General features: G+C 42.2%; 1 protein-coding gene and 1 long non-coding RNA gene across 4 annotated transcripts in view; both read left to right on the top strand.

The window, feature by feature from the left end:
* LCA5 (lebercilin LCA5) overlaps nt 1-12,083 on the top strand; it is a 34,653-nt gene extending 22,570 nt beyond the window's left edge. For all 3 annotated transcript variants that reach the window (XM_090035312.1, XM_090035319.1, XM_090035328.1), the window contains 4 exons: nt 1,057-1,156; nt 2,320-2,471; nt 5,465-5,603; nt 10,108-12,083. In XM_090035312.1, coding sequence (XP_089891438.1) covers nt 1,057-1,156; nt 2,320-2,471; nt 5,465-5,603; nt 10,108-10,919 — 1,203 coding nt within the window. In that variant the 3' untranslated portion in view covers nt 10,920-12,083. The remainder of the gene's footprint in view (nt 1-1,056; nt 1,157-2,319; nt 2,472-5,464; nt 5,604-10,107) is intronic.
* Nucleotides 12,084-14,591: 2,508 nt separating this feature from the next.
* Nucleotides 14,592-26,638, top strand: part of LOC149872850 (uncharacterized) — an 86,414-nt gene continuing 74,367 nt past the window's right edge. Inside the window, exon 1 of the long non-coding RNA XR_016439813.1 lies at nt 14,592-14,679. This is a non-coding gene — a long non-coding RNA (uncharacterized LOC149872850). The remainder of the gene's footprint in view (nt 14,680-26,638) is intronic.

Here is a 26,638-nt window from a genome sequence, read left to right as displayed (position 1 = left end):
ACCCTCATATAGCTTCACACCCCCATGTAGTGCCACTCCTGTCCTCTTTTCCTGCCCAATCTGCTGCTCTGCTTTCTGCTTCCTACCCTATCTGCCGCTGTCCTCTCTCTGATCTGCCATCTGCCACACACAGAGGCTGCCTGTGACCATTTATGACACATGCCACAGGTTACCATCCCTGCTTTTAAAGTATAGCAAGATACTTTTGAAAATACTTCTATAATCAGCAGAATTCCAAAACGAATTCAAGTTTGTATATTAAGAGACGCTTAATATTAATATTCCAGTATTGAACAATATTCATTTTTATATTGTTTGGTCAATATTCCTGAGAAGAATTTATCACTGCATTATAAATAGGTTGATGGCAAAAGAAGGCATTTTTTGCCCTTACCTTACTTAAGAGGTGTTCTTTGTGACCCATATCCCACAAGGTAGTTAAGTATCAAAGTCAGAGGCACTGCTTACATACTGAAAGTTAGGTATTTAAGTACTTTCTGTAATGGTGCTTGTACTAGCTGTTTCCCTGTCCTGTCATATTTTCTTTCTCAGTAATACAGACAGAGCCAGTTCTGATACTGGTACAAATATGTATTGCAATGGGTCTCAAGTCTCAGGGTATCCCCATGACCTAGTGCAAATATTTTTAACTTTAATGTTATCCATAAAATTGACATGAGCTGCTTGTATATGCATATTTAGGCAAATTAAACTATAAAGGCTGATATGAAACCTTACTTTCAGTTTTATCTTGGCTGTCTACAGAAATACAATATGAAATTTTTGAGTGTTTTGGCAGTTGAATGATTTTTGAAAGGAGGAAATCTGTGCACTATAGAAGGAAGGGTAACTAGTTCTCCATGTAGTTATGGAGTCAAGATTGCATTCTCTTTAAAAAGAATGCTTAGTAATCAGTGACCATATCCAGTGTCCACTGACGAATGAATTTATTCATTTAACCTTTGTATTTGCTTAGCTTTTTCACAGTTTACCTTGTCAGCTATTAAATAAAACATTACTATTCAACTTTGCTGTCTCTACCTCATTAATTTTCAGGAAAAGGAAAGAGAACTGGAAGCAAAAAACATATATGCTAATCGTATGGTGAAGCCATCACCCAAAAAAGACACAGATGTTACACACAGAAAAAAAGGATGTAAGTAGAAAATTTAACATTTATTTTGAAAACACCCTATTGCATTGTTCAAGCTATTCAGGATGTTTAGGCCTTCACACCACTTAAATTATGGTACTAGTTGCAAAATACTGAGTGTACCTATTTGGTTATTTGCTTTTCTAAAGTAGTTTAACAAAGTCACTATATTCCCACCACGAAATGCTCAGGCTTTCAGCTCTTAAACCCAATCCCATACCAAGATCTCATAAAAAAGAACAGTTTTGTTTAGTAATAGTTTCCTATTAAATTAAACAAGTTGTCAAGTTGGCATCTTTTTTGCAGCTAGGAGCACTAGCGATATGCACCTGCATGCTTCCACGTCATTCTGTGGACCTCTGAGGGTTTATCTGATTTCAGTTGTTTATACTCCAGAATTTAATTATTCATTGAAAATGCACATGTAGTCCATATGACCAAAGTAACCTTCCCAATACTATCCAGGCTGGTGGGATCTTCCAGAAACTGCAGACTGAAATACTACTACATATAGGGCCAGACCCTTCTCGCTGGATTAACAAGATTACTCACCAAGGAAAGCAGAATTTTTTGTGGCTATTTTAAGCCGTTTTTCATTCAGACTTTAACAATTTAACTGCTGATAATTTTAATAGAAACAACATACTATTTTATGTTTTCAGTTTAGTTAGATACATTGGTAGTCCCGTAACGACTAGATTTGCAAGTTTAAAAGATTCAAATGGTTGTGTATTCTCTAATATTTAGGTTTCTCATTTTGCTCTTCTAGAAGGAGGATCTGAAAGTGGGGGAATAGAGAAGATCTCTAGGTTGATTGAGGGGCAGATGTTTCTAAGGGTTTGGGGGGGGTTTTAAGATAACTTAGTAGATAAAATTATTTACTACCCGGCTTTATTTTTCTTACTTGAGGATTTGCTTTATTAGAAATTTCTTCATATATTTTCCAGAATCTGGGGCAATCTCCATAAAATTTGGCAGCATATTTTATAACCATATGATTAGCTCTGATTTCATCCATTACACTCATTCATCAATTTCACCAATTACAATTGCTAAGATAGAAAAATATTATTTAAAAAAAATCTCGGACCCACTTTATTTAGGGATATTTTAAATGGAAAAAAAATGGAATTAACTTGCTCTGATTTTGTTTATGCTCAATATAGCCGGCAGCCAAAGCACCAAAAAAGGAGCACGGACTACAAAAGGAGTACAGACTAGTGGCTACTGCTCACCAATAGAATTTCCTCCACCACCGGAGGAATGTGCTTTGGATGATGCAGCGTATCAGAGAGAAGAGGAGATGCTTCTCGGAATAGTGAGTTTTGCAATAATCATAAAGGGCTCGTTCCAAATAATTCAGCTACCAAGCTAAACTTCCTGAGTTCAATTTCCATTTTTAGAAAAGCTATCCTAATCTCTTAGGAAAACTATCAAACTATCAAATTCTCGTTTGATGTGCCCCCAATCAAACTTGATGTTTCACTCTCTCCAGTGGACTATCATTAGCTCGGATTATTTCTTTCCTACCATTATCTTTCTGTGTAGTTTTAAACTGGTATCAGATTGTTCTGGTTTCTTCCTCTATATATATATATATATATATTCACCAGTCTATTGTAAAGCAATATTAGCTGCTTTCTTCAGTATTTGTTGAGCCTTTATTATCATTTCTTTTTAACTGCCTGCTTTCTTCCACAGTCACGGACTTCAATAATTCTTCCCAGCTCCTTGTGTAAACCCTGAGATAAATTTCCTTTATCTTTCTCCTGGGCATATTTTTTTTTGCCTATTATTCTTTTCAAAGTAACTCACTGATTTTAATTCTTTTGAGACATAAGGCTAAAATTGAAGCAAGCTGCAAGTGTAGTAGGCAAACACCCTTATATTAACTTACACTTGTATTATATAAACATTTTGAAAGTGTATGCATGATATAATTTACACGGAGGAATTGAAAAGAGGTATATATTGGATATTAAAGGACAGAGGCTACAGATTCCATAGCTGCAGAATCACAGACTACATGAGACTTTGCTTAAAAGTGAAATATCCAAAAGAGTCTCATATTTCTTTCCCTTGCCACATTTGTTTGTTTTTTTCTAATTATTGGAAAGCAAAATGGAAAACAAAAGTGTTGCTCTTTGTTCTGAGGGTAGCAACATTCACTGTCATTCTTTTCCACAAGGAAGGTCTGTATTGGAAACCCTTGTCTCCACACTCTCACAAATCTTATATCTGTGACTGACCATTACATAAGTCTGCAGAACATAGGGTAGGAAGTGGTGATGGTGGAGATATGACTCCCCAAGGCAGCTTGGATTAATTCCATGGAAGAGGTTTGATTAATAAAACCAAAACATGGAACGAACGGGGTTCTGTATACAGGTACTGCTTCACTTAGCGCTATTTTGCTATAACACTCATTTGAAATTGATACTTGATTTCACTTAGCGCTTAGCAAGTTTCACTATAATGCTCGCAGTCACCATCTTGGGTCATTAAAAACAATTGCAGTTGCCATCTTGGGTCATCGGATGCTTTTGTTTCACTTAATGCTCATTTCATTTAATAGTTGTTCAGGAACCAATTAAGAGCGCTAAGTGGGGATTGCCTGTGAAGCTGGCAATTGCTGGGCACATCTACACGTGACACTATGTTTTGGTAGCAACATGCTACAGCAACCTAGCATTCATGGGCAAAAACCATGATGCCACTGCTGCCTCGCTGTAGCAACACGCTTCCTCAGTATAGTGCTGTGCTACAGCAATGTACCAGAAGTAACTGTGCGCCGCCAGCACAGCACAGTATGGGCTGTTACTGTGCTGTCATTTAGTACTTCCAAAAGGTAGATGCACCCAGTATGTTGTGGTGATATTGTTCATATGCCTGCATTGTTGCTTTAATCATATGTGAAAGTTTTGCTTTTTCAGGGACATATTTTTATTATTTACATGTTTTACTAATCTCTTTTAAACATGGGCTCAAAGACAACTGATAGTGTTCTTTGTTTCTGCATTTTTTAAGCAAAAATATGAAAAATGTTATAGCCAAATTATTTTAACATAATTGTTTCCTTAGTTCCTCCTTGCTGCATTTTCTTTCATTGTTTCTACCCAACAAGCACACCAAATGACTGAGCTCACCAAATGACTGAGACTTTATTCTAGAAAAAATAAGCATGAACTGCAAAATTAGAAACTGGATTTGTGATTCTTCCAAATTTCCCAGGCAAGGGTGGACAGTGACTTGAATTTTGGGTTTTGGAGTAGGCCAAACTGTACTCAGAGACTTTGGCAAATATGGACCCTTGTTTATATACGAGAAGTAGAGAATACGTTAGATAATCATCATGTGTGCAGTTAATATATGCAGTGTGATCCTGCCGGTTTGATGATTTGTTGAGGGAAACGGTATTTGCTAGATTTCTTTTCCGTGTCTTCAAAACAAAAAGCTGGTTGTCTGGGCCGAGCATGACTTCTTTTTACTCAGTTTGTCATTGATGCTCTGTGTACATGTATGTGTGCATGTGTGAGGATGAGTGCCTTCCCTTCTGCAATTCTGCCACATTGACTGATGTTTTCACCCAGTATTATAACTGAAACTACCTTTTTAATACCCTTGCTGTTTAATTCGTCTTCTGTTGTGTATTATTGAATGTTGTGCTTGTGCTGTATGACACTGAAATAGCCTAACCCTAGTTTTACCAGGCCAGTCACTTGAGTTGAGTAGGCCTGGTCCCCTGGGGTTGCTTGCTTGTTTGTTACAGAGGAAATTAAGGGCCTGATCCAATACCTAAAGTCAGTGAAAAAACAGCTATTGACTTTTACATCCTAATCCAATTCCCATTAAATAATTTTAAACTCTAATGAGTTAGTTAGTTATGGTAGTTTGAAGTGAGGCAGAAGGCAGGGTAGAGATGAATCTTATAGATTAACTGAATCAGAGATACATAAGCTTTAATGAGCAAGAGCTCTAGTGAAGTGAGTCTTGCTCACAAAAGCTGTGCTTCTGTGATCCAGTTACTCCATAAGATCCTCTCTTCGGTCTGGAAACTCAAGTGTGTGGCAAAGAGGGGTTCTGTTTTTGTGAAAGATGTCATACAGAATAAAACCAGTGGTCTATTAATTTTCTCTCGGGTACTTAAGACCATATTTCACCTAATAATAGACAGATCCTGAGCTGGTGTGATTTTACTAAAGTTTTTCCACTGAGTCTGCATACATCATGTTTAACTATGAACATAAAGTTATGTCAAAGAAGCAAAACAAGTTGTTAATTTTCTAGCAAATTTCTATCAATTTACTTCAGGAACAGGAAACACAAATAAAAGAGTGGAAAGAACAAGCAGAGCTTCTGAAACATGAACGCAACAGAGAAAGAGAGGAAAAAATGAAACATGAACAAGAATTGCAGGCCTTAGAGGAGAAAGTCCAGAAACTGCATGATGGTAAGAAAACTGTGACTGCTGCCAAACTGGAAAATCAAAACCAAACGAATTGTCAGTCAGATGAGGCTTATAAAGATTCTCTTGAAAAAAACAAAGATTTTAGAAGAGGAGTAGCACTGCAATTGAAAATTATAAATGATACATTGTGAATAGGATCAAAATTGAAAATGTCATGAGATATAATTTCATCTCAGTCCCATGCCCTATTGTGCCCCTAGTAACAGCTAAAAGTATTGAGGACTGGGCATTTTTATCTATGTTTATTGAGTTAGAGATGGCATAACCACTAGCAGCTCAAATTAAATGTTATTTTCTACCCATTATTAGGGTGGGACTCGTACATTACAATAGAACAGCTCCTTTTTCAACAATATTTCCTTTGGGGAGTTGGGGGGAAGCATACATTCAGCCATTTAATTCATATCAGCTGAAATCACAGTTCCTACTGTATATTCATGGATGTTTTTAGTTACCTGTTGTGACAAGTGGCAGCTGGAGAAAAATCTATTTGTATAATTGCATTTCACACTAATTTGTATCAATTTAAGTACTTTCCAGGAACCTATTAAAATTGCTTAAATATTCTGGGATGGTACAATAAGGCAAATATTATGAATAAGTTGCATCCTGTCAGATTTTTAATTTTACATTGCAAATAATATTTTTGTGTGATGAATTGGCAAGAACATTTGGTTTATTTGAGCAAAACCACGGAATTCTGAAAATCAATAGCCAGATTCTGGGGCTGGTTTATATTACCATAGCTCAGGGGTGGGAAAAATATGTCCCACAGGCTGGATCTGGCCTGCAAGGCCATTCTATACAGCCTGTGGGGCCCCTCAAAAATTTAGAAAATTAATATTTATCTGCCCTTGGTTCCCATCAGAAGTGACAGGAGCCAGGGGCAGTATGACCCAGGAAAAGCCCTGGTGGGCTCCTGCAACATCAGAGCCTGCCTAGCCCCACCCCCCGGGGCCTGGAACCATGGGGTTGCCCTGCACCAGAAACTCAGGTAAGGTTGTGGGGAGGGAGCACGTGGAAGGAGCCCAGGGAAAAGCGGCCCCTCCCCCACCCCATGGCCCGGGCTCCCTGCTGCAGCTGTTTGCAGACTGCGCAGGGCTGTCCTGAGCAGGCAGAGGCAGCCCCACATAGGCTGCGAGCTGCTGCAGTGTGGGACGCCGGCCACAGAGCAGGAAAGGGCCGCTTTTCCCCATGCTCAGCACCAGCTTGTAACCTGCCTCCGCTGTCAGCCTGGGCTCTGTGCAGCTCTAGACTCGCCCGTCGGGGCTGTGCCACAGCAACAGCAGTTGTAGGCCCCACCTCCCAGCTTACTGCGCTGGGCAGTGTTTGCCACCACCTCCTCTGTGCTACCCAGCACACGAGCTCCAGGCAGGTAGCAGCAGCAAATGCAGTTGCTGCTGTCATGGCACAGCCCCAGCGGGCAAGCCTGGAACCACGCAGGGCCCAGGCTGGCAGCAGGGGCAGGTTACAAGCTGGTGCTGAGCACGGGGAAAAGCGGCCCCTTGCCCACACTGTGGCCAGTGCCCCGCACTGTGGCTGCTCACATATGGGCTGCAAGTGTTTGCAGCAGGGAGCGCCAGCTATGGGGCAGGGGAGGGGTTGCTTTTCCCCATGCTCAGCAGCAGCTCCTTCCCTGCCAGCAAGCAGGGGGTCAGGGTTGTGCAGTGCCACCTGCCTGTACCACGGGGCTGGGGGGGCACTGGGAGTGAGCAGGCAGAGAGCCAGCAGGAGCACAGGGCCCTCACCAGTGTCTCCCGGGGCAAGCGCCAGCAAGTCCCAGAGCAGGGCAGCAGAAGTACAGGGTCCTCCTGGCCGTCAGGGACTCTATGGAGTCAGGCCAGCTCCCCGTCTTCCTGCTGGTGCAGCCCAGCCCAGCTCCACAGACCCTTGCCAGCCTGCACCCTGCTTTGGGCTCCACCGGTGCTGGCCCTGGGACATTGGTCCCAAGATTGTAACCATGGGGTGGGGCACCTGTCAATGGGCAGGGCTACCCACACAGCCCTTGACAGCTTGCCAAAACTGGATAAGTGGCCCTCCAGCCAAAATAATGGCCCACCCCTGCCATAGCTGCATTGGAGAGAATAGATGATTTACATAAATTGAGAATCTGCCCAGTGGTATGTTGGGGACAGACAGATGGTCCTCTTATCAACCATTTCTTCCGTCTTATGTAGGTAAGACTTTCATCTTAACTTGTTCATTTGCCTTTGTCCTCCATAGTGATGATGCTTATCTATATGGATAACATTGACTGTTGCAGTTTGTTTTATAAGAGTTGTCTGAAGTACAACAGATAACTAGAATTATTAGTGCTATCAGACCCATGTTCTACACCCCATTTCTGAGAGGATTCCTAATGATCTATCATTAGGATTGGGCCGACATAAACAGGATGCGTTTCAATACTGACAAGTGCAGGGTGCTGCACTTAGGCAGTAGAAACCAGCAGCACACTTACAGAATGGGAAACTCCCTTCTAGAGAGCATGGAGGCGGAAAGGGATCTTGGAGTCATAATTGACTCCAAGATGAACATGGGCCAACAATGCGAGGTCTCGGTTGGCAGGGCTAACCGGACCTTGTCGTGCATCCACAGGTGCATCTCAAGTAGAGCCAGGGAGGTGATCCTCCCCCTCTATGTGATGCTGGTCAGGCCACAGCTGGAGTACTGCGTCCAGTTCTGTGCGCCCCATTTCAGGAGGGATGTGGACAACATTGAGAGGGTCCAGAGGAGGGCCACCTGCATGATCCGGGGACAACAGGGCAGACCCTACAATGAAAGACTGCGGGACCTAAACCTGTTCAGCCTTCAGAAGAGAAGGCTGAGGGGGGACCTGGTGACTATCTATAAACTCACTAGGGGGGACCAGAAGGGTTTAGGGGAGACACTGTTTCCCCTAGCGCCCCCTGGCATAACAAGGAACAATGGACCCAAGTTATTAGAGAGTAGATTTAGATTAGACATCCGCAAGAACTACTTCACAGGGCGGCTAGGAGCTGGAACCAACTTCCTAGGGAAGTGGTGCTGGCTCCTACCCTGGGGATCTTTAAGAAGAGGCTTGATGACTACCTGGCTGGACTCATATGAGTCCAGTCTTTTTCTCCTGCCCAGGAGGTGGGGTCAGGCTTGAAGATCTACAAGGTCCCTTCCGACCCTACTTCTATGATTCTATGATCTATTCTTCTACAGGTATAAGTCAAAGGGAAATTGTGTGAAGGAGTTCTTTTTCAAATCTCCATGTAACTTAACTTTTTATTTTGATAGAGAAAACATCTTTTAGAGGGGCAGATATTCAGAAAATGGCCTTTGTTGTGAGGGGGGATTCTGATTGTGTATGTCCAGATGCTTATACCAGTTGTATGTGTAGTTTAGGATTCATTTTCATTGGCTTGCACCTTTTATGTCTGTTCAAAGCATGTCTGAGATATGCATTTGCCTTCAGCAGATGGTGAACAGAAAAGTTTGTCCAAAGGTGCTTTCAATACACAGAGCTGCAAGAGGACTTGCATGCAACATAGAAGTGAAATATTCAATCTCTTTTAACTGTGCTTTGCAGAGAGCAGGTTCATTTCAGAAAAATGTATGTTTCGGAGTTGTCTTGAAGTCAATGATGCTGACATAAAACACTGTGATAATCAGTTATTAACGTAATTGGTGGCATTGTAAGTGTGTTGATTAATCCTGGCTTCTGCAGCCGAGTCTGCTGTCTGAGGAGTTCCTTAGCTAGTCTTCTAAAGTAAAAAACAGTCTTTAAACGTAAAACAAAGCATAACCCTTCTGTCCTGTCTGGACACTAGGAGCCCCTTCTGCTATGGCCCCAGCATAGCAGCCTGGCTGTTCAACCTGCAGCCCATAGGCGGCGGAAGGCCATGGCTAACAGGGCTTAGCCCCCCTAAATGCGGCTCCACTGCTCCAGCACCACCGCCATGCCCCGCCACTGCAGCACCACATCCAGCACCCCTGCCACGCACTGGCCCTGGAACAGCCTTGCAGGAGGGAGGGGTGGCCCCGCAACCTGCCTTGCACTGCACCCCAGCCCCCCCAGTCTACCACCACTGCTGCTGCAGCCAGCTTCCTTTCTCCTTGCAAACTGTTCCCTCACTGTTTGCCTTCTCCCATTTCTCTCCACTGGGGAGCACTCCCTGGTTATCAGAACGCCCCACAGCTTACTGCCCTTAAGTGGACAGACCACCCTGTTACAGATACGTTTTTCACAGTTCAAGTACAAGCAAGGGACAGTCAGCAGAAAATGCAGCTCTTTCCAACCTCTAAAAAAGTGAATAATGCTCAGTTACACATCCAGAAATAGTAGGCTGTGATCAGATGTGGCTTTAAACTGTTTTAAAAGGGGCAGTAGGGACTTGCCCTTCAGGTAGTTACATCAGCTGTTTTAATTTAATTGTTATGTCTATCTGTTCTTGTTCTCCTTAAAAGGCTTTTTATGTTTAACATTTGAAATAACTTTCTAAAATATTTCATGCAGAGTGGGAAAAGGAAGAGCTTGACAGAAGGAAAAAAGAAAGCAACTTTTTATTGGATAAAGAAGAAAAGACAAAGATGGAGACCGAAATACGCAAACCTGAAAGTGAGAGGCAAAACAGTGAAGATCTAAAAGAAGAGCGACGAAAAAAGCAGTTGCTGCTTGATAAGATGAATGAAATAGACAGAGAAACTCAAAATGCCATTAACATGAGATTTGTTTCCCAAGCACAGCTTGCAACAAAATCTGACTTTCTGGAGAAAACTGAGGGAATCTCAGAGACCACTGAGAAGGTGGTCAATGGATTTTCACACTATGACAGCCAGGATACTGGCATAAAAGCAGAAGGGCAGAAGCAGCAAAATGCTAGGACCACAGAGTCAAGTGATGATTTGACATTTGGTAGCTATGTACCTTCCTTTGCAAAAGCATCTGGGAAAGGATCAGGGAAGCCAAACTGGCTTAACCAGAAAAGTGACTACTTAGAAAAAAATATTAAGGAAAATAAAAATTGCAGCACTAAGAAAGAGAAAAAATCCAATTTAATGGAACAGCTATTTGGAACCAGTGCCAGCTCTGTCCTGCCCTCTAACAGAAGTGAATCAAGTCCTTTTGATAGAGATTGGGATTCCAGTAATGTTCTTGCTCAGGATAAAGGCAGTAAAGCCAAAGTTAAAGAAGACAGTGATCTTTTCTTCAGTGAAGGAAGAAGTTTTAACCCAAATAGACTCCATTTGCAGCACACAGCAAGCAGGCCAGCAGTTAAAGCTGTTGATTCTCTAGAAGATGATATAGAAGAACCATATGTTATATAATGTTCCTTGGGTAATTGCTATAAATTTATTTTAATACAATATTTATTAGATACAGATTTGAAGCTTCAGATCTACTGAAACACCTGAAGAAATTATTTCAACAGATGAACATATTCACAAAGAAAATGTATGCTGCACATTTTGCTCAACCAGTTTGACCGAATTGATGCTCTTTGTGTAGTGAGAGGTTTTTAACAGTTTACGTCCAAATACATGTATCAAAGATAAAGGCAGTGGGGGGGAGCATTTATTTTATATATATCACACAACCAAGAGTCTTAAGGGAATTTCCTGGCATATTCCCAGGTAGTACAGCTGAGTAATGGGTATTTGCTTGCTGCTTCATTCAGGAGTTGACAGTGTTTTCACCCTAATTATAGTCCAGTCTTCTTTCTGGATATGCATTGCCATTAACATGATCAGATTTGTGCAGCTGCCAGACGAGATTGGTGGCATTCCAAAAGGCTGTTATTAATTCAGTTCCACAGACATGGGTAGAAGGGAAAATAGAGTCCAAATATGTGATCTCTGCAGCTTTGCTCATTATTCTCTGTTTATGGCCCTACAAGGCTCCCATGCCACTTTTCCAGACTCTTTCTGGCCAGGCAATACAATGCCATTATTCCACAGAGCCAGTACAAAGTCACTTTTTTCAAAGGAAGGTCTGTTATTGCAATAGCCCTAGTTATTGGTCTTGTTCCTTTTATGTACTTTCCCCCCAGTTATAAGAAGAAGAGAATGGGGAAGGAGGGAAAATGCAACCTGTGTTTTGGAGAACCCTGAGCCATGGCCCCACTTTGTTATAAGCTGGTCTTACGCAGTGACTGTAAATATTACTTTGGGAAAATTTATGCCGCAGTAATGCTTCTCTTAGTAGAGGTGGGTTTGAATCCCCAAAACACACACACTAACCTTAGTTAAAATATGTAAAATATTATGTAAACATAGAATATTTTAGTATATTTTAAAGTCATTTTCAGAAATACTGTAAAGTCTGACTTATTCAATTGCAAATATTTTTTCAAAATAGTGAGTGAGAAAAGTTGGCAGTGCAGAATGTAACCTAACCAGGTATTTGTATGAGAAGACAGAAAGTTATTAGCCTCTATTTCTATAAATTGAGTAGCTGATTTTTGGAATTGGAGAAAGCTCTCTCCTATATTGGGATAAATATAATGTAAAAAAAGTAAGAACTTGGATACCTTAAATATATAAGATTCTTTCCATTTCATATTGTTGCTGTTTCTCCCTTCACAAAACTGTTTTACTTTCTGCATATAAGAAAACTTATTCTGGAGCTGTCCATAAGCCAGTGCCGCATTTCTTCCTAATTTAGTCATTCAGCTTGGTTTTTACAACTAGGTGATATTAGTCCTTTGCTGTAAATGCCAGTAAAATGTGCCCATATACAGTATGCTGCTTGCATCTTCCTGGCCAGACCCCGGCTGTTAATCTAGTTTCCATGTTAACAAAAAATCATAACTGGAAGTAACTTTTTGAAAACATTTTTAAAGCATTGCGAACCACTAACAAGGCACCTGGTGGATGCCTATATTTGGCTTTGTGTCTTTTACTTGCTCTCTTTCACGATTCTAGTAACGGACTTTCCAGTCTAACATATAAAGCAGAGGACTGTAACTTGTTCCCAGGGGAGCTGGATTAGTTACTGTAAAATGGTGAGAAAAATAAACACCAATGTTGGCTAATAGCTCAGGGAGCTGTTGTGGGAGAGAGCCTGCTTTCACGCCTCCGCCCAGCTGTTATGCATGATGGTATGGAACTTGGTGCTTTATCTGGAGGCAGCCCATAGCACTTTTTCTCTTGATTTGGAGGGCCTCTCTGGCTATAGCATGTTCTGTCTTAGATATATTTATTCAAGTACTTTATAGTGGCATCTGGGGACGGCACATGCAACGTTAACCCCAAAGGGAACACACTTCTGGGAAGGACAGGCAGTTACCTGGAAAGAAGACACGGGTGAAGAGAGAGACTGAAAAAGGCTCTGTATACTATAGTGCTGGTACTACAGAAGGACCTGTATAGAAAATGCACCATCTCAGCCAGTTTTTCCTCTTGAGTTGGTGTCATCTTGCAGCAGAGTTTCTGGCCATGCAAAGTTTGGTTTCAGATATGTCAGATTAGTCTAGATCCCTGACTGCTAGAGCTGCATTGACCGGCTGGTGAGAGAGGCAGTCAGAGGTGGCTTTAAATCACCTCTATGCTTCTCTGATCCCCAGGGCTGCCAGGGACTAATACAGCTCCAGAGCTGCTCCTAACTATGCTTGTAAGGGCTCCAAAGAGACTGGAACTGTTCTGCCCTGGGAGCACAGGAGCAGAACATGACTTGATTTTGCTCTCTCTAACATATGCCTAATGCATCTTTTCATCAGAGCAAGCTAGGAGGGGGTGTTAAAAAGCCAGCTGTGCTATCTCAGCACCAGACCAGCACTCTTCCAGCCAGGGGAATTGTGTGACCTGCCCACCTAAAATAGCTTCACATCCCTTTCATAGTGCCACAAGAGACTGTAACAGAGGCCAAAATCTGTTCTAATATTCAGCGGTGCATTCAGAGGGGCTAGATTTGTAATCCTCAGGTTGAAACTCCATGCATAATTTGGGAAACAACAACATTTCTTCATGAATCAATCTAACTGTGCACTTTGAAAACTTTCATGATCTAATATAAAAGTCACACCAATTTGCCTGGGACTTCTACTATGAAGTCATTTTGTTTTGTGTAACAATAAGTCATTAGTATTTACTCATTTAATACAAAGCCAGGAGAACTGCACAATTTCAGAAAATGTAATTAAACATGCCATAGAAATAATCATTTTTAAAGTTTGTAAAGTTATTGTGATAATGCAGTTCCTATATTAATTTCAGTTCTATTTATTATGTCATGTCAGTTTTGTAACATCTGATTTATTTTCTGTGTAAAAATTTAATCATTACAATGTTGATTTTTAACAAAATAATTTTTATTAAAAAAAATTGAGTAAATATTTTGTGTATTGGTTGCCTATTCAGAACTTTACCAAACTTTGCCTGGACATATGATTTTCATCTGCACTGGTACTGATTTCCTCTGTGTCAAGATTGATCTAATAATACTGAACGCACACTGAATAATGTGTGTGTTCTTAAAATAAAGGCACACAATGTACAGAATAAAAGCCAGTGCAAAATCATAGATACCAGAAAGTAAACTGAAATGTGCATCCTACTTAGGACCACAGATAGTGAAACCTCTTTGTATAGACCAGGTTCAAAGCTTGTTGAAATTCAGAACATGATTTTAGTGAGCTTTGGATCAGAACTTATCTGAGCACAGTTCTGTATGGGAAGTGATGTATGACAAAAGGATCTGTTTGTGAGTCATCAAATAACTTTTTTTTTGCTTTCCTGTTTAAAAAGCAAAGTACTCACAGAGCTAGATTCAACTTGATTTCCTTCTCACTAACCATTTTGTATCCAAGATTACCTGATGTTCTCAGACTACCTAAAAAGCCTAACCTGCTCTTATTGACTATAATGGTGCAGGGTCTGACCTGTTGCTTCCACATTTTATTACACAGCTGCTCAGAATATTGGGAATTTCTGATTGGTTGCTGGAGGTCTGGTAACTTTTCTTTTGTATCACGGTTTCTTTGTGACCTGCACCTTGGAATAGTTAGAAGAGCTGCTTCTCCTCACTAGCTAGATGAGATTCTCAAGTCAAAGCTGCAGGAAATCATGCCGGTGATTATCTTACCTCTGGGTGAGTACTGAATCAATATGTCTGCATGCTTTGCTGTTGCAAGAGTTACTTCCTGCAAAAGCAGTCCTGCAGACTTATGGTTAGTAGGGCTGTGCAAAACAGCTTGTTTTGTTTCTGTTTCCGATTCAGCCATTTCAGAGGGACAGTGATTTGTTTTGGTGTTTCAGATCACTGTTCCATCTCGATTCAGCAGAATCTGTTCTGGAGTTTCAACTCTGTTTTGGCTCTGATTCAGAGATTTGGATCAGCCAGGGAGAGGCAGGCACAGCCGGGTGGCTGCAGGTTCTCCCATGGCTCCTCTGGCTGTGCCTGCCTCTCCCTGGATGGGGGGAGCCACAAGAGAAACCCCCATGGCTGGCCCACCCGGCCCCAGCTTCCCAGCACTTCTAAAAAGAAAAAAAAGCCCTGCACACCCCAACTGTAGCAGTAGTGATTGAGGCCTCTGGGGGCTCATGGCAGAGCCCCCCTACACAGTGGGGGGCAGCAGGATCCCCCCCCATCACTTGGCACCCATGCAGCAGCTGCCCTATGGCACGGGTGCGGTGCAGCTCAGGAGGGCGCTGCACGCTGTCTGGGAGTTGGGGCTGCTGGAGTTGAGTGCTGCCAGGCTTTGGCTGAGAGGTGGAGCCGCCCCAGCTCCTAGACGGTGTGTGGCGCTCTGCCGAGCTGCACTGCACCCATGCCATGGGGCAGCTACTGCACAGGTGCCAAGTGGGAGGGGCGATCCCTGCTGCCCCTCACTGCCCTACACTGTATTGGGGGGCTCTGCCATGAGCCCCCAGAGGCCCTGATTGCCACTGCTACAGCCGGGGAGTGCAGGGTGTTGGGGTTTTTTTAATTTGGTTTTTTTTTTCCAAGTGCCGGGAGGCTGGGGCCAGGCAAAGGATGAGGCTGGGCAGGGCAGCCATGGGGGCTTCTCCCGCAGCTCTGGCTGTGCCTGCCTGTGTCCCAGTCGGGGGAGCTGTGAGAGAAGCCCCCATGGTTGTCATGCCCAGCCCCAGCCCCCCACCCAGCCCCAGCCTCCTGGCACTTAAAAAGGAGGGCTGCTGGGCTGTGCCAGACTCTTCCCAGGGGGTGCGGGTCCCCAGATCAGCGTGCAGGATGACAGCAGGCAGCCATCCCCTCCCCAAAAGCACTGGGATTGAAAGGGACCTCAGGGACAGATCGCAGTCACTGGCCAGCTACAGATGTCAGTATGCGAGCAGTCCTTCCTCCCCTTTCCTTCCCACTCCCTTTTCCGAGTTTCTGTTTCCCTGCAAGCCCACCTCGAAAACATCTGAAACATTTCTGCAACATTTCGGATGGTTTCATTTAGTTTCGGAGATGTTTCGGAGCCTTCCGTTTTGTTTCGGATTTAGTGTTTCAGGTGCTGAAACATCTTCTAAATGAAACAGCTGCTGAAGTTTCACCCAGCCCTAATGATTAGGTCTGTTATAGTCAGCTGATTGGAATTTCCCTGCCATTTCAATTGTATATCCATGATCCCTAAGGATTTTCATACTGTAGACCACTTTCTAAGATCATAAGCCTACCCATTCTAATACCAAACTTTGTCTGACACAGCCATGGTACTTAGCCCCCAAAATGTGTTTGATCTACTTTAAAGGAAATAAAAATAAACTCCTTTGAAAATACTGGGCAAGTTGACTCCCCCAACCTTCCTCTCATGTACTTTGTATCTCTCTAGTTTATCCTCTTTCCAGCTACAAATTACAATTTTTGAGTGGCTTGCAAGCAAATTTGGCTACAGTTGCAATATACAAAGCAGCTGCTGAGGACTTCAGTTAGTTTGCTTTTCCCAGAAAAGGGTTTTTGGAAAATTAAAAAGCAGTATTGGGCTCTGTTACCAACTAGCCAGCACCATCTCTATTTGCAAACTAACAGATTATAACTCCATTATAAGAGAAGCATTTCTGCAATCTGAAAGCACTTTATGAGCCATTAAAGTAGAACCACTAGTACATAATATTCATCGTTCCTTGACGGGCTCAAGTGCTGCATGTTGATGGCTTGTGCTCTTATGTAGTAGCCTAAGTATCACTTTAAAGGTGGTAGTGAAGTGATTGCTCTGTTTCTCCGTATTACATTTATAAAGGACTTGATCTTTGTGGATTTAAATCAAAATAGAAATATAAGTTCTTTGATTTTTAGAAACCTGATGATTTCTGGCTTCTGGACTCTGGGTGATGTTGGGGTCTGTGCAGTGCAGCATCAGACTACAAACTGTACTTTGAATGTGGGCTTCATTGCCTTCTCTGATGCCCTTGCCTTGCTTATTGAGCTAAGCTCCTTAGAAGGCAACAGGACAAAGAGGTTGCTGCCACCCAGGGCAAACAAGCTTTGGAAACCTGAGCTCCAGAAATGTGATAAGTAAGCAACAGATCACCTGGTGAGAGAACCTGATCACCTGATGAAGCTGATGGTGTGAAACATGACAAAGGAAACTGAAGATTATAAAAAGAAGATCCCTTACTAGCCAGTTTAGAGAGAGAGGGGAGAGCAAAAATAAGAAATTGGCTGTACATGATTTGGAAGAAAAGCTATGGAAATCCTATAGGACCTAAACCCAAGAACATTTAAAGTTGTGAGAAACTGAGGCAGAAACATGAATAGAGGTGCTCAGTATTTTGTCTAGAACTGCATATTTATTTTGCTAAGTAAAGCAAAGGGTGATTGATTTGGGGGTTTTTTTAGTCTTAAAATTCATGTCTCTTTTTTTCAACTATTGTTTGTCCAGGAGGTGAAGAATAAATACAGAGTGCTCACAGGATGCAAATTCTAGGAAAGGGAGAGTTTATATGCGCGTGGATGTCAGAACTGGTCCTGAGCACTATGAGGTCTTTTATCCATGAGAACTAGCATGTGCCAGGGCGGCCAAGCAAAGATCCAATGCTGTAGTTTATTCAGGGAAGGTTAAGAGCAGGTTCATCAGACTTGTTCAGACCTGAGAGCTTGTCCACCCAAAAGGAGCTTTACCCAAACAATGTTATTAGGGGAGAGGATAGCACTTGTTTTACAAGGCTAAACCAAAGCTGCAGAGAGCTGGGCATTTGTGGACTAACTCCATCCAGGCCTTTGGTCCTACCTATAGTGTAGTTTAGGTGGTTGTGTGCTAAAGTATACATTTTTAATGAACGCTTATTTTGTAGTCAAGTTCCAAATGGAGAACTGGCAGTGGCATACCCACAAAGTTTTGGGCACTCAAGTAAAATTCTGCTGCATGCTTTTGTAAGGGGAAGTTTTTTGCCAGAACCATGTGATTTATTTTATTTTATTTTATTTTTTGCTTTGTGACCAGTCCCTGTCCCGAGATAACAGCTGTAATGTAAGAGGAGCCCTAGGTGACTGTGTTCATTTATAAAATTTCCCTTTGTTTGATCAAATTTAACTTGGTCTCTTGTTTTAAATTATGTCTTTGATTAACTGCAAAGTTTTGATGTCTGCACAATGAGAACAATTGCATCAGTGTACACGGTCAGCTGGGACTTTCCCTGGCTAGCAGGAAGCTGGTAGGATACTCTCGTAAAGATACCATTGAGCTGATTAACTGCAAACCCAGTTTGCATAAGAAGTACACTCGTAGACACTTTATGTTGTGCCAGCATAGATCAGACATGCATTTACATTAAGAGCAAGCTCCAGGTTACGTTTTCTGTGATTTATGCCCACTTCTGATGTGCTGCTCACCTGGCATTCTTTGCTAACAAAGCAGCCCCAATTCCAGTGATCTATGTGATGAGCACTGCTTTCAGTTTTCCACTGCTTCTGAGCTGCGCACAGACATAGGGAATCAGTTGGAGCTGCCTGGGCCTTGCCTTCCGACCTCTACCAGAAGCTGGAGTAAAGGTTCTGCCATACAAATGGCAGAAGATAATGGGATAAATCCTATTTTACCTTCAATGCCTACGTGGCACTTATATAGCTTATGTACTTTTGGGTACTTATGCCTTATTTGGATGCCACATAGATACACTTGCCCTGTCTTGGGAAGTAGAAAGGTCTTCGCTCCTTAAGACTTTTCTGAACTTGGCATTTTATCTTATTGAATAAAGGGGAATTATTGAAATGGAATCATTTATGCCCTATTGGTGGCAGGGACAGATACACACATACAATGATGATCGTCTTCTGCCAGGGGAAATCAGTGGTGATGCACAGAAGGTGCATGGGGGTGCATGTGGACCTCCTGAAGGTGCTGGCGCACCCCCTTACAGGCCACACTTCTTGCTTAAGCGATGGGTGGAAGGGAGGCTGGAGTGCCGGGGACCCCCCTGACAGCGCCAGCCAGGGAGTGGGAGCACTAGATGAAGTGCCACGGCCACTTCTGGGAGTGCTGCAGCCACTTCTCAGTTGGTGAGATTGGCTGTGGGGAGAACCCCAACTCCGGTCGGCATGATCGCCTGCGAGGGACTCCACCTCAGTCGCTGACTGGTTGCTGAGGGGGGGCACATGCCCCCCCAGACTCAGGAGGCACCAGTCACTGGATTCTGGGAAATAGAATCCAAACTGTGCATAAGAGCCTAAAACTACAGTTCTATAACTACGTAAGTGTCACTTAACTACATAAAGGTAAAATAGGATTTAGCCCTATGTCTTGCAGGTGCAGTGTGCAGGCCTTGGAAGACCACTTGGATCCCAGGATGGCAGCAAAGCTTCTCTCTATGGAACTTTTTTGTAATACTTACAAAACAGAAAATTACCTAGTGGCCTGGAGACTCTGACCCTCTCCCTCTCTGTGCTATACATTACTATCACTGAGGACGGCCGCATGGTGAACACTAAGTCAGTTTCTTACTGCTTTGGCTACCCCATTTCCTCCTAAGCAACATTCATTGGCTTCTTGCTTGTAAAAACATCATACTCAGACCTTTTGTCCTCGCCTCCAGGCCCCTAAATCATCGCCCTTACCTTTTATCTCTTCTGTTTCCCTCTAATCCCTTTTCCTAAAGCCTCAATTTTTTTCCTCTCTCTCTCCTGGACTGACATTCGTGATACTATCTCAGGTTGGTGCAGTCTCCCATTTCCTAAGCACTTCTATCTTCCCCCTTCACATTCCTCCTAAAATTAACTTCCTCCCTACACCCTTTTTAGGTGTTTTTGTCACCACTGGTTTCTCTGCACCCTCCCCTTCCCATCTGAGATCTTGTACTTCACTTTATTCACATTGTGCTGTCAGCTTTCTGGGGTAGGGGGTCGTGTGCTACTCTCTTTTGCAAAACGTCATATAAATTGGTAGCACTGTTTTTGCTTAATAATCATCTTTACCATTTGATGCCAAAGTGTATAACCTAATTCTTATTCACTAGCAAGCAACTAATTTGCTAGTTTTCAGCATGCAAAAACTGTGTTTGGAATTGTGAAAGGCAGAAGGTGAATCCCTGTGTCTGAGCTTCCTTTTGCGCAATACCAGGTTCCAGGTTCTGAATTCTCAAATGCTTTGAGCGAGAACACGACTGACCCCTAAATTGCTGGAGTAAAGGTAAGTTTGCAGGCCTAAGGTGCAGGATTGCAAGTTCAGGTCCTTGGGGAATGGTTCTCATATGATTGACAGTTGTCATTTTGATTGCTTCTAATTTTGCTATTTTAATAATTGCAAATGCTACCAGACAGTCCTCTTGGGACATATTTTTTTTAACTTAATAAAATTGCCCTAGAAGCTCTCAGCAATATTGAATAGAAAAACTATAACAGGCAGATTTTTATACAGTAGTGTTCATCCTTTGAGATGTTTATCAATCTTCCCATTTTACAGATGAGGTGCAATGACTTTTCAAATACTGCAGGGAAGTCAATGACCAAGAGGGAACTAGATCTCTGGCCTCCTGTCTTCTAATCTATTGTTCCAGGCACCGGACAATGCTGCCTTCCAGTGAATGAATAAATGCACTCAGAACTCTGACACTGCAGTGAAGGAGGCACTGAATCGGTCATAAATCCCATAAGACACTGCAATTTGCAAGATTGCCTCTTGAGCAGAGATTCTTAGGAAAAGTCTAGCATTAAAATGAGAGCATATTTATCAGCACTCAAAGCAAGTTTTATCAGAAAATAAGCACTGTAGCTATGAACAACAGCTCTCATATTTCAAGCCAACTTTTGACAGTTGAGATTTCTTTACAAATGACTACTGAAAGTGTTACTAAGAATATATTAGTGTTCTAATAGTGCTGGGTATTTAACCAGTCAAATAAAGTACTTTCCATCAATTGACCCATCAAATATCGGTCAAAAATTGTTAAAAAACTGCCAGCGCAGCCAAATAATACACAGAAAAAGCACAAATTTTCCATTAAGAAATGTGTCAAAAAACAATTAAAAATCATATTTCTGTCAAGAAAACTGCAAGAAAAAATATTGCTCCCCAAAAAACTGCTGTAACCTTTGACCAGCGAAAAATATATTGACTGGTCTATTGACTGGTCAGTTGACAATATTTGACCATTCAATTGACCGGCTTGCCAACCCCAGTTTCTCACCACTATTTTCTAAAAACCGCACCTCTTTGAATTTTTTCAGTTGATATGCCCCATCTAGTTATGTTGGCATGTGATATAACTTTGCTTTTAGCCACACGATAAGATGTTTCATCTTGATTGTACTTTACCTGCAATACAATAAATTATCCACAAGGCATGGTTTACTTAACAACCTTAAATGAAAAGCAGCTTTTCATTAACATAGTTCACATTCTATGAAGTGTTAACATTTGTCATAGTCTACAAATGACGTCAGAATCCAGACTTGAAGACTCCAGGCTTGGAGACAATGAGGTAGCATCAGAATAGCTAAATAATTGCCTTGATCTGCAGAGGGACAAACATCACAGTTCCTGTTGGGTTTGGAGGGGTAAGAGAGATACAACTGGCAGCAGGGCTACTTGTCAGACTGTTGCTGCCTTGTATGTGTATGCCTTTATGGATGTAGTTCTGTTTTGGAGGTCAACAGCTATTTCTAGAATACAGTCAATCACAGACGCTGGGCCAAAGGAATCAACAGGAATTTGGAAGCTTTAAATAATATAAGTGCAGGCTCTCGTTATGTAAGAACTCCTTTGAGACAAAAAAAGAATGGGACAAAATACAGGTTATGGAAATAAATTATTAGATTAACAGTTACTTGTGCATGTTATTCTTTTTGACTGGTGTGTATTGTAATCTACCTGTTTATACTGCGTGCTGTTCTGTGTTCTTTAACTGTGACATATAGCTTTGTGAAAGATATCATACACTGTAAGATCTACTCATGCAGGTATTGATTATGTGAGGAGTCCATCTAGCTAACAATATTACAGTTTTCTCCCACAAATAAGCATTTGAATTATATTTCATGCTGCAAATGACTCTTTGTTTGGGGAGGGGGATACTCGATTGCCTAACCAATACATATTTTCAAAGCCTATTATAAAGATCAGATTTTCTTCCCAAATTCAGATAAAGTGTTTGAGTAAATTGTCCATGTTGTACCAACAAACTGTTTATTTAGATTGGTTTTCATTGGTGAGATTCTTTCTCGTGATACTACATTTAGACAGAGCTGTCATGAATATTTCTTCCTAATGGAGTCTCTGTTTTCAGTAGTAGTTTATGGGCAATGTAGTACCCGGGCACAAACAATAGCTACCAAGTGTTTTGTATATTACACTAGTTTCCTTTAGAGGGCACCATTGACTTTCCTGAAATCTCTTGAAACATCTGATCTTACTGTAAAGCTTACTATTCCCCTTATACCACTATAAATTGGTTTATTTATTATTTTGTTTTACAATTTATAGTCCCTAGGGTTGTGTGTGTCGTATAGCACACGCTGGTATTCTACACAGCTCCCACCCTGTGACTGATCTCTTGGAGTTTAGTTACAGTGGAGTTCTTTTCCATCATCGTGCTCTAAGGGCCAAACCTGGGAAAAGTTGAAAGCCCAAGTCCCTGAGTTGTGCCCTCAGATGAAAGGAAGGCTCAGTGTCTACCTGTGGAAGTTGTTATGGACCTGGGCTATCATTGGTACAGGGTTCTTCTATCCTAGTTGTTAGACTTTTGGATCTGTACTATGCCTGGACACACTAGGCATCCCAGACCATGTCCCTGGCAGAGGGCATAAGCAGAACACATCTTCTGCATCCTTCAACAGAAGGTGCATTCTCATAGGTTTCTTACTTCTTGCCTCCCACCCAACTCCAGTACATCCCACTTGGTTGACTATGCTACAGAAATACTGCAGGGAAGGGGCAGGGCTACAGGACTCTTCATGGCACAGTACTGCCCAGCTTGGACTTCCTTATTTTCTTCTGAGGAGCTGAGCACTTCTAATACCCAGAGACTTCAAAGAGAGCTGTGGATGCTCAGCAACTGTGAAATCTAGCCATTAAGGCCATGACCTTGTTTTCTAGGTCTGTTTGTCACAGGCCTGAAATCAGGCCACTTGTTAGAAATTTCTTCGTACCCTGGTCACTGTAGTCACTCAAAACTCGTCTCTTAAGTTGCTGACTTAATATGTGTAAAATACGCTGAGATCTCAAATAAGAGAAACTAAAGACACCTCAGATTTAAGGCCACCTCAGCTGAGGATGAGCCACATTACAAGGAAATCAGTTGAACTGTCAGTTAGAAGGGTCTTCAAGAGTCCTCTAATGCAGTGATTTTTCAATGTTTTTTTCATTTGCAGACTCCTAAAAAAATTTTGAACAGAGGTGCAGACCCTTTTAATTGTAAGTGTGGTATTCACATACTTTTTTGATCAGCCATCTTTTGCAGATCCCTTAGACATAGTCTGTAGTCCACAGACCACAGGTTGAAAGCCACTGCTCTAGTCTAGTCCAATCCCATGCACAGATGCAGGATGTGCTATTCCCAAACAAAGTACAGCTAATATCACCAAGCCAAGGCTTTGTCATCTGGGCTGTTTTATACCATTTGGTGACAGACATTGCTCACAGCACTATGTCACCAGAGTGATGGTACCAATCTACAGCAGAGCCCATGCCGGCCATGGATATCTACACCATGCCTGGGGCTTAGGTACTAAGTTGGCTGCCCATGGTGCTGTTTTTGGAGCTTAGATGGACCCCATGCCTACTGCAGAGATGAGACTCAAACCCAACAAGAGAGACCAAAGGGATGGACATGAGTTGAACTGGATTCCAGGATACTTCTGAACTTGGGGCTAGTCCCTATTGGCCCTTCCTTGACAGTATAAGAGTTAGAGGTAGTGAACTGAGAAGAAAGGATAGGAAATTCAGTGAAGAGTTTATAGAAATAGCACAAAAAAGACTGAAGAAGGAGAGAGAGAAGGACCTTGGGAAAGCAGCTGGGGTACTGGAAACCTAGTATGCTTGGTTCATTTCCTATCAAAATAGGCAGTGCAGAACAAGGGCTTAGACAGGTTTCTCAACTCTGTAGAGGAGTGAGAGGCCAGCCTTCAGAAGAACAAGGGTCATCCTTTTCTTGGCTAGGTGCCTTCTCCTGTAAGGCAGACAAGGTTCTTTGGGTAAATGTGATATACTTTATTAAACCAACTAAATAGTTGGAAATGTTCTATGTAAGCTTTTGGGCACAACCACCCTTCTTCAGGCATATGGAGAGTCTGCTAGTGTTTTATGTTCTCCATGGTGGAATAGAAGCCAACATGCAAAATGCAGATCTGCGAAAATGCAAATTGTGGCAGTGAGGATTAGAGGGCATGGGAAACAATAGGTGTGAAACAGGTAGGTACGGAGGGGGGCGGGGGACCTTGACCTGGTGATAGAATGTAGCTGGTAAAATGTAGAGAAGTCTGGAGTTATTGGATGGCAGGCAGGTTATAATATGCCATAAATCCAATCTCTATATTTCATCCATGATTTTTTGTATTCATTAGATTTATGAAGTGAAGTTCATAGGCTTGTCTACAAAAGGTGTTTTACAAATTTTCTTTGAGGATTAGAACTGAGAGATTGGAGAGAAAGTGATTGTCTTGTGAGAACTGTGCACCTGCAGGTAATTCGGTATTTTTGTCTTTGATAGATTTTCAGTGTGCATTCATTCTGGTACACAGTTGTTGGGCTTCTCCTATGTATTTTCCATCAGGGCATTTGGTGCACTGGATGAGATTATATTACATTTCTGGAGGGGCAGCTGTAAGATCCAGGCATGGTGATGGTTCTGTTGTGGGGTGTAATGATAGTGAGGGTGGTGGAAATGTGTTGGCAGTTTTACATTTCTTGTCCCGGCATGGTCTGGATCCATTTGGTGTGTTTGAAGGCTAGGATGGTTCTGGAAAGATCTCTTTAAGAATTGGGTCATCTTCTAATATGGGTTGCAATTGTTTGAGGATTTTCCACGTAGGTGTCAGGGAAGGATGGTATGTCATAACTAATGGTGTATGATTTGTGCAGATTTTCTTTTTGTACCACAGCACCCATGATTGTCACCTCACAAATCTCCAAAGTGCTTTCACACCCTCATTCCCCTTTCCCCCACTTACCTGTCTCACACCTATTGTCTCCCATCACCTCTGATTCTCACTGCCACGATTTTCACAGACTTGCATTTTGAATTTTGCTTCTGTTCCACCATGGAGAACACAAAACACAAGCAGACTCTCCCTATGCTTGAAGAAAGGTGCTTGTGAAAACTGCAATGAACAATTTTTCCACCTATTCAGTTGGTCTAATAAAAGATATTATATTTACCCAAAAAACCTTGTTCACCCATGTCCTTGGACCAACGTGGCTACAACCAACTTCTCCTGTAAAGCACATTCTAAATAAAGGGAGACCTCACCTGTGCCAGCTCCAAAATAACTTCATGCCAGTATGACACAGATTTCAAATGGGTAGTCTGCTCTCCTGGACTAGTAGTTTTTATCACCCACTGCCTTGGGGTGAAACTGCGCAGAAATGTAAATGATTGCCAGTCCTGTGCCTGTTGGCTACACCATGTGTTGTGTCTCTCTGGAAAGGCCAGCATTTTGAATGCTGCTCCTGCTGCCGCTACGCTGTGAGTCACTCTGGTTCAGTGCTTTGAAACTGTTCTCTTTTCATTATAAGTGTAGCAAGCCCTGGGACATCCATAATTTTGTATTTAAAGCTGAATTACCCTTCCCAAAATACAAAATCAGCTCCGTCCCAGCTCTGCATGTATTTAAATACCTTTTCATCACTAAAAGGGAAAACTTAGTTGATTTGGTATCAGACAAGATAGAGAGGGTTGTATTGATTTTTAGACCTAATGTTCTCTGTGCCTGGATTCATTCAACTTGGTTTCTGCTTATTTTAGCATTTTGCTTTGCTAAAAAGTAGGTTTTTATTGCTGTTGTTTGTTAGAGCACTTACAAGCTCACAGTTTGTGCAGGGCCCTGACTGCTTAAACTGTGGCTTGTAAATAAAATCTTCTCATGAATATATTTTATAGCTAGTCTCTTCTCTTTTCACATCACCTCTATCCTCCTTCTTCACCAGTGATGTCCCATTCATCCTCTTTATCCACTCCTGTCGCTGCTGTGTTTTTGCTTGTTTGTTACCCATGGAGTGCCCTGCTAGGCCTGTTCACCAGCCAACAGCCTTCCCTCTGTCACACGTATTAAGAATAGCTAACCATGTCCTTCCATCACTAGCCCTTGTCACAAGATTGTAGCTAATTAGGATGTTGGCAGAAACATACCTAGACATTGCTGTGCCCTGGGGGCAAGTGGCAGTGCACAGGGCAGTGTTGGTGGTTACACTGCTTGTGGCAGCAGTACTGACTGGGTTGGCACTGCAGTGGCTTCTATTTCTGCATCTTTCCTTCCTTGCTCCCCGCCCCCCCAACTCGGTAACAAGGGCTGGTGCCCCAGTCACCCCTCCTCTTAGCTACGCTACTCTACATCAGATCTCTACTGAGTAGAGATATTGAACAACATTTTCTATGCTTTTCTGAGGACTCAGTTCTTTAAAATATATTGTCACATGTGACTGTACATTTTGGAAGTTCATCCATTATTTTTGTAT

Source organism: Crocodylus siamensis, chromosome 1 (genome assembly GCF_052110815.1).
Source record: "Crocodylus siamensis isolate JL-2025a chromosome 1, ASM5211081v1, whole genome shotgun sequence".
Lineage (NCBI taxonomy): Eukaryota > Metazoa > Chordata > Crocodylia > Crocodylidae > Crocodylus > Crocodylus siamensis.
Note: the sequence above shows the minus strand (reverse complement) of the source record. Positions and strands in the feature narration are given on the sequence as shown.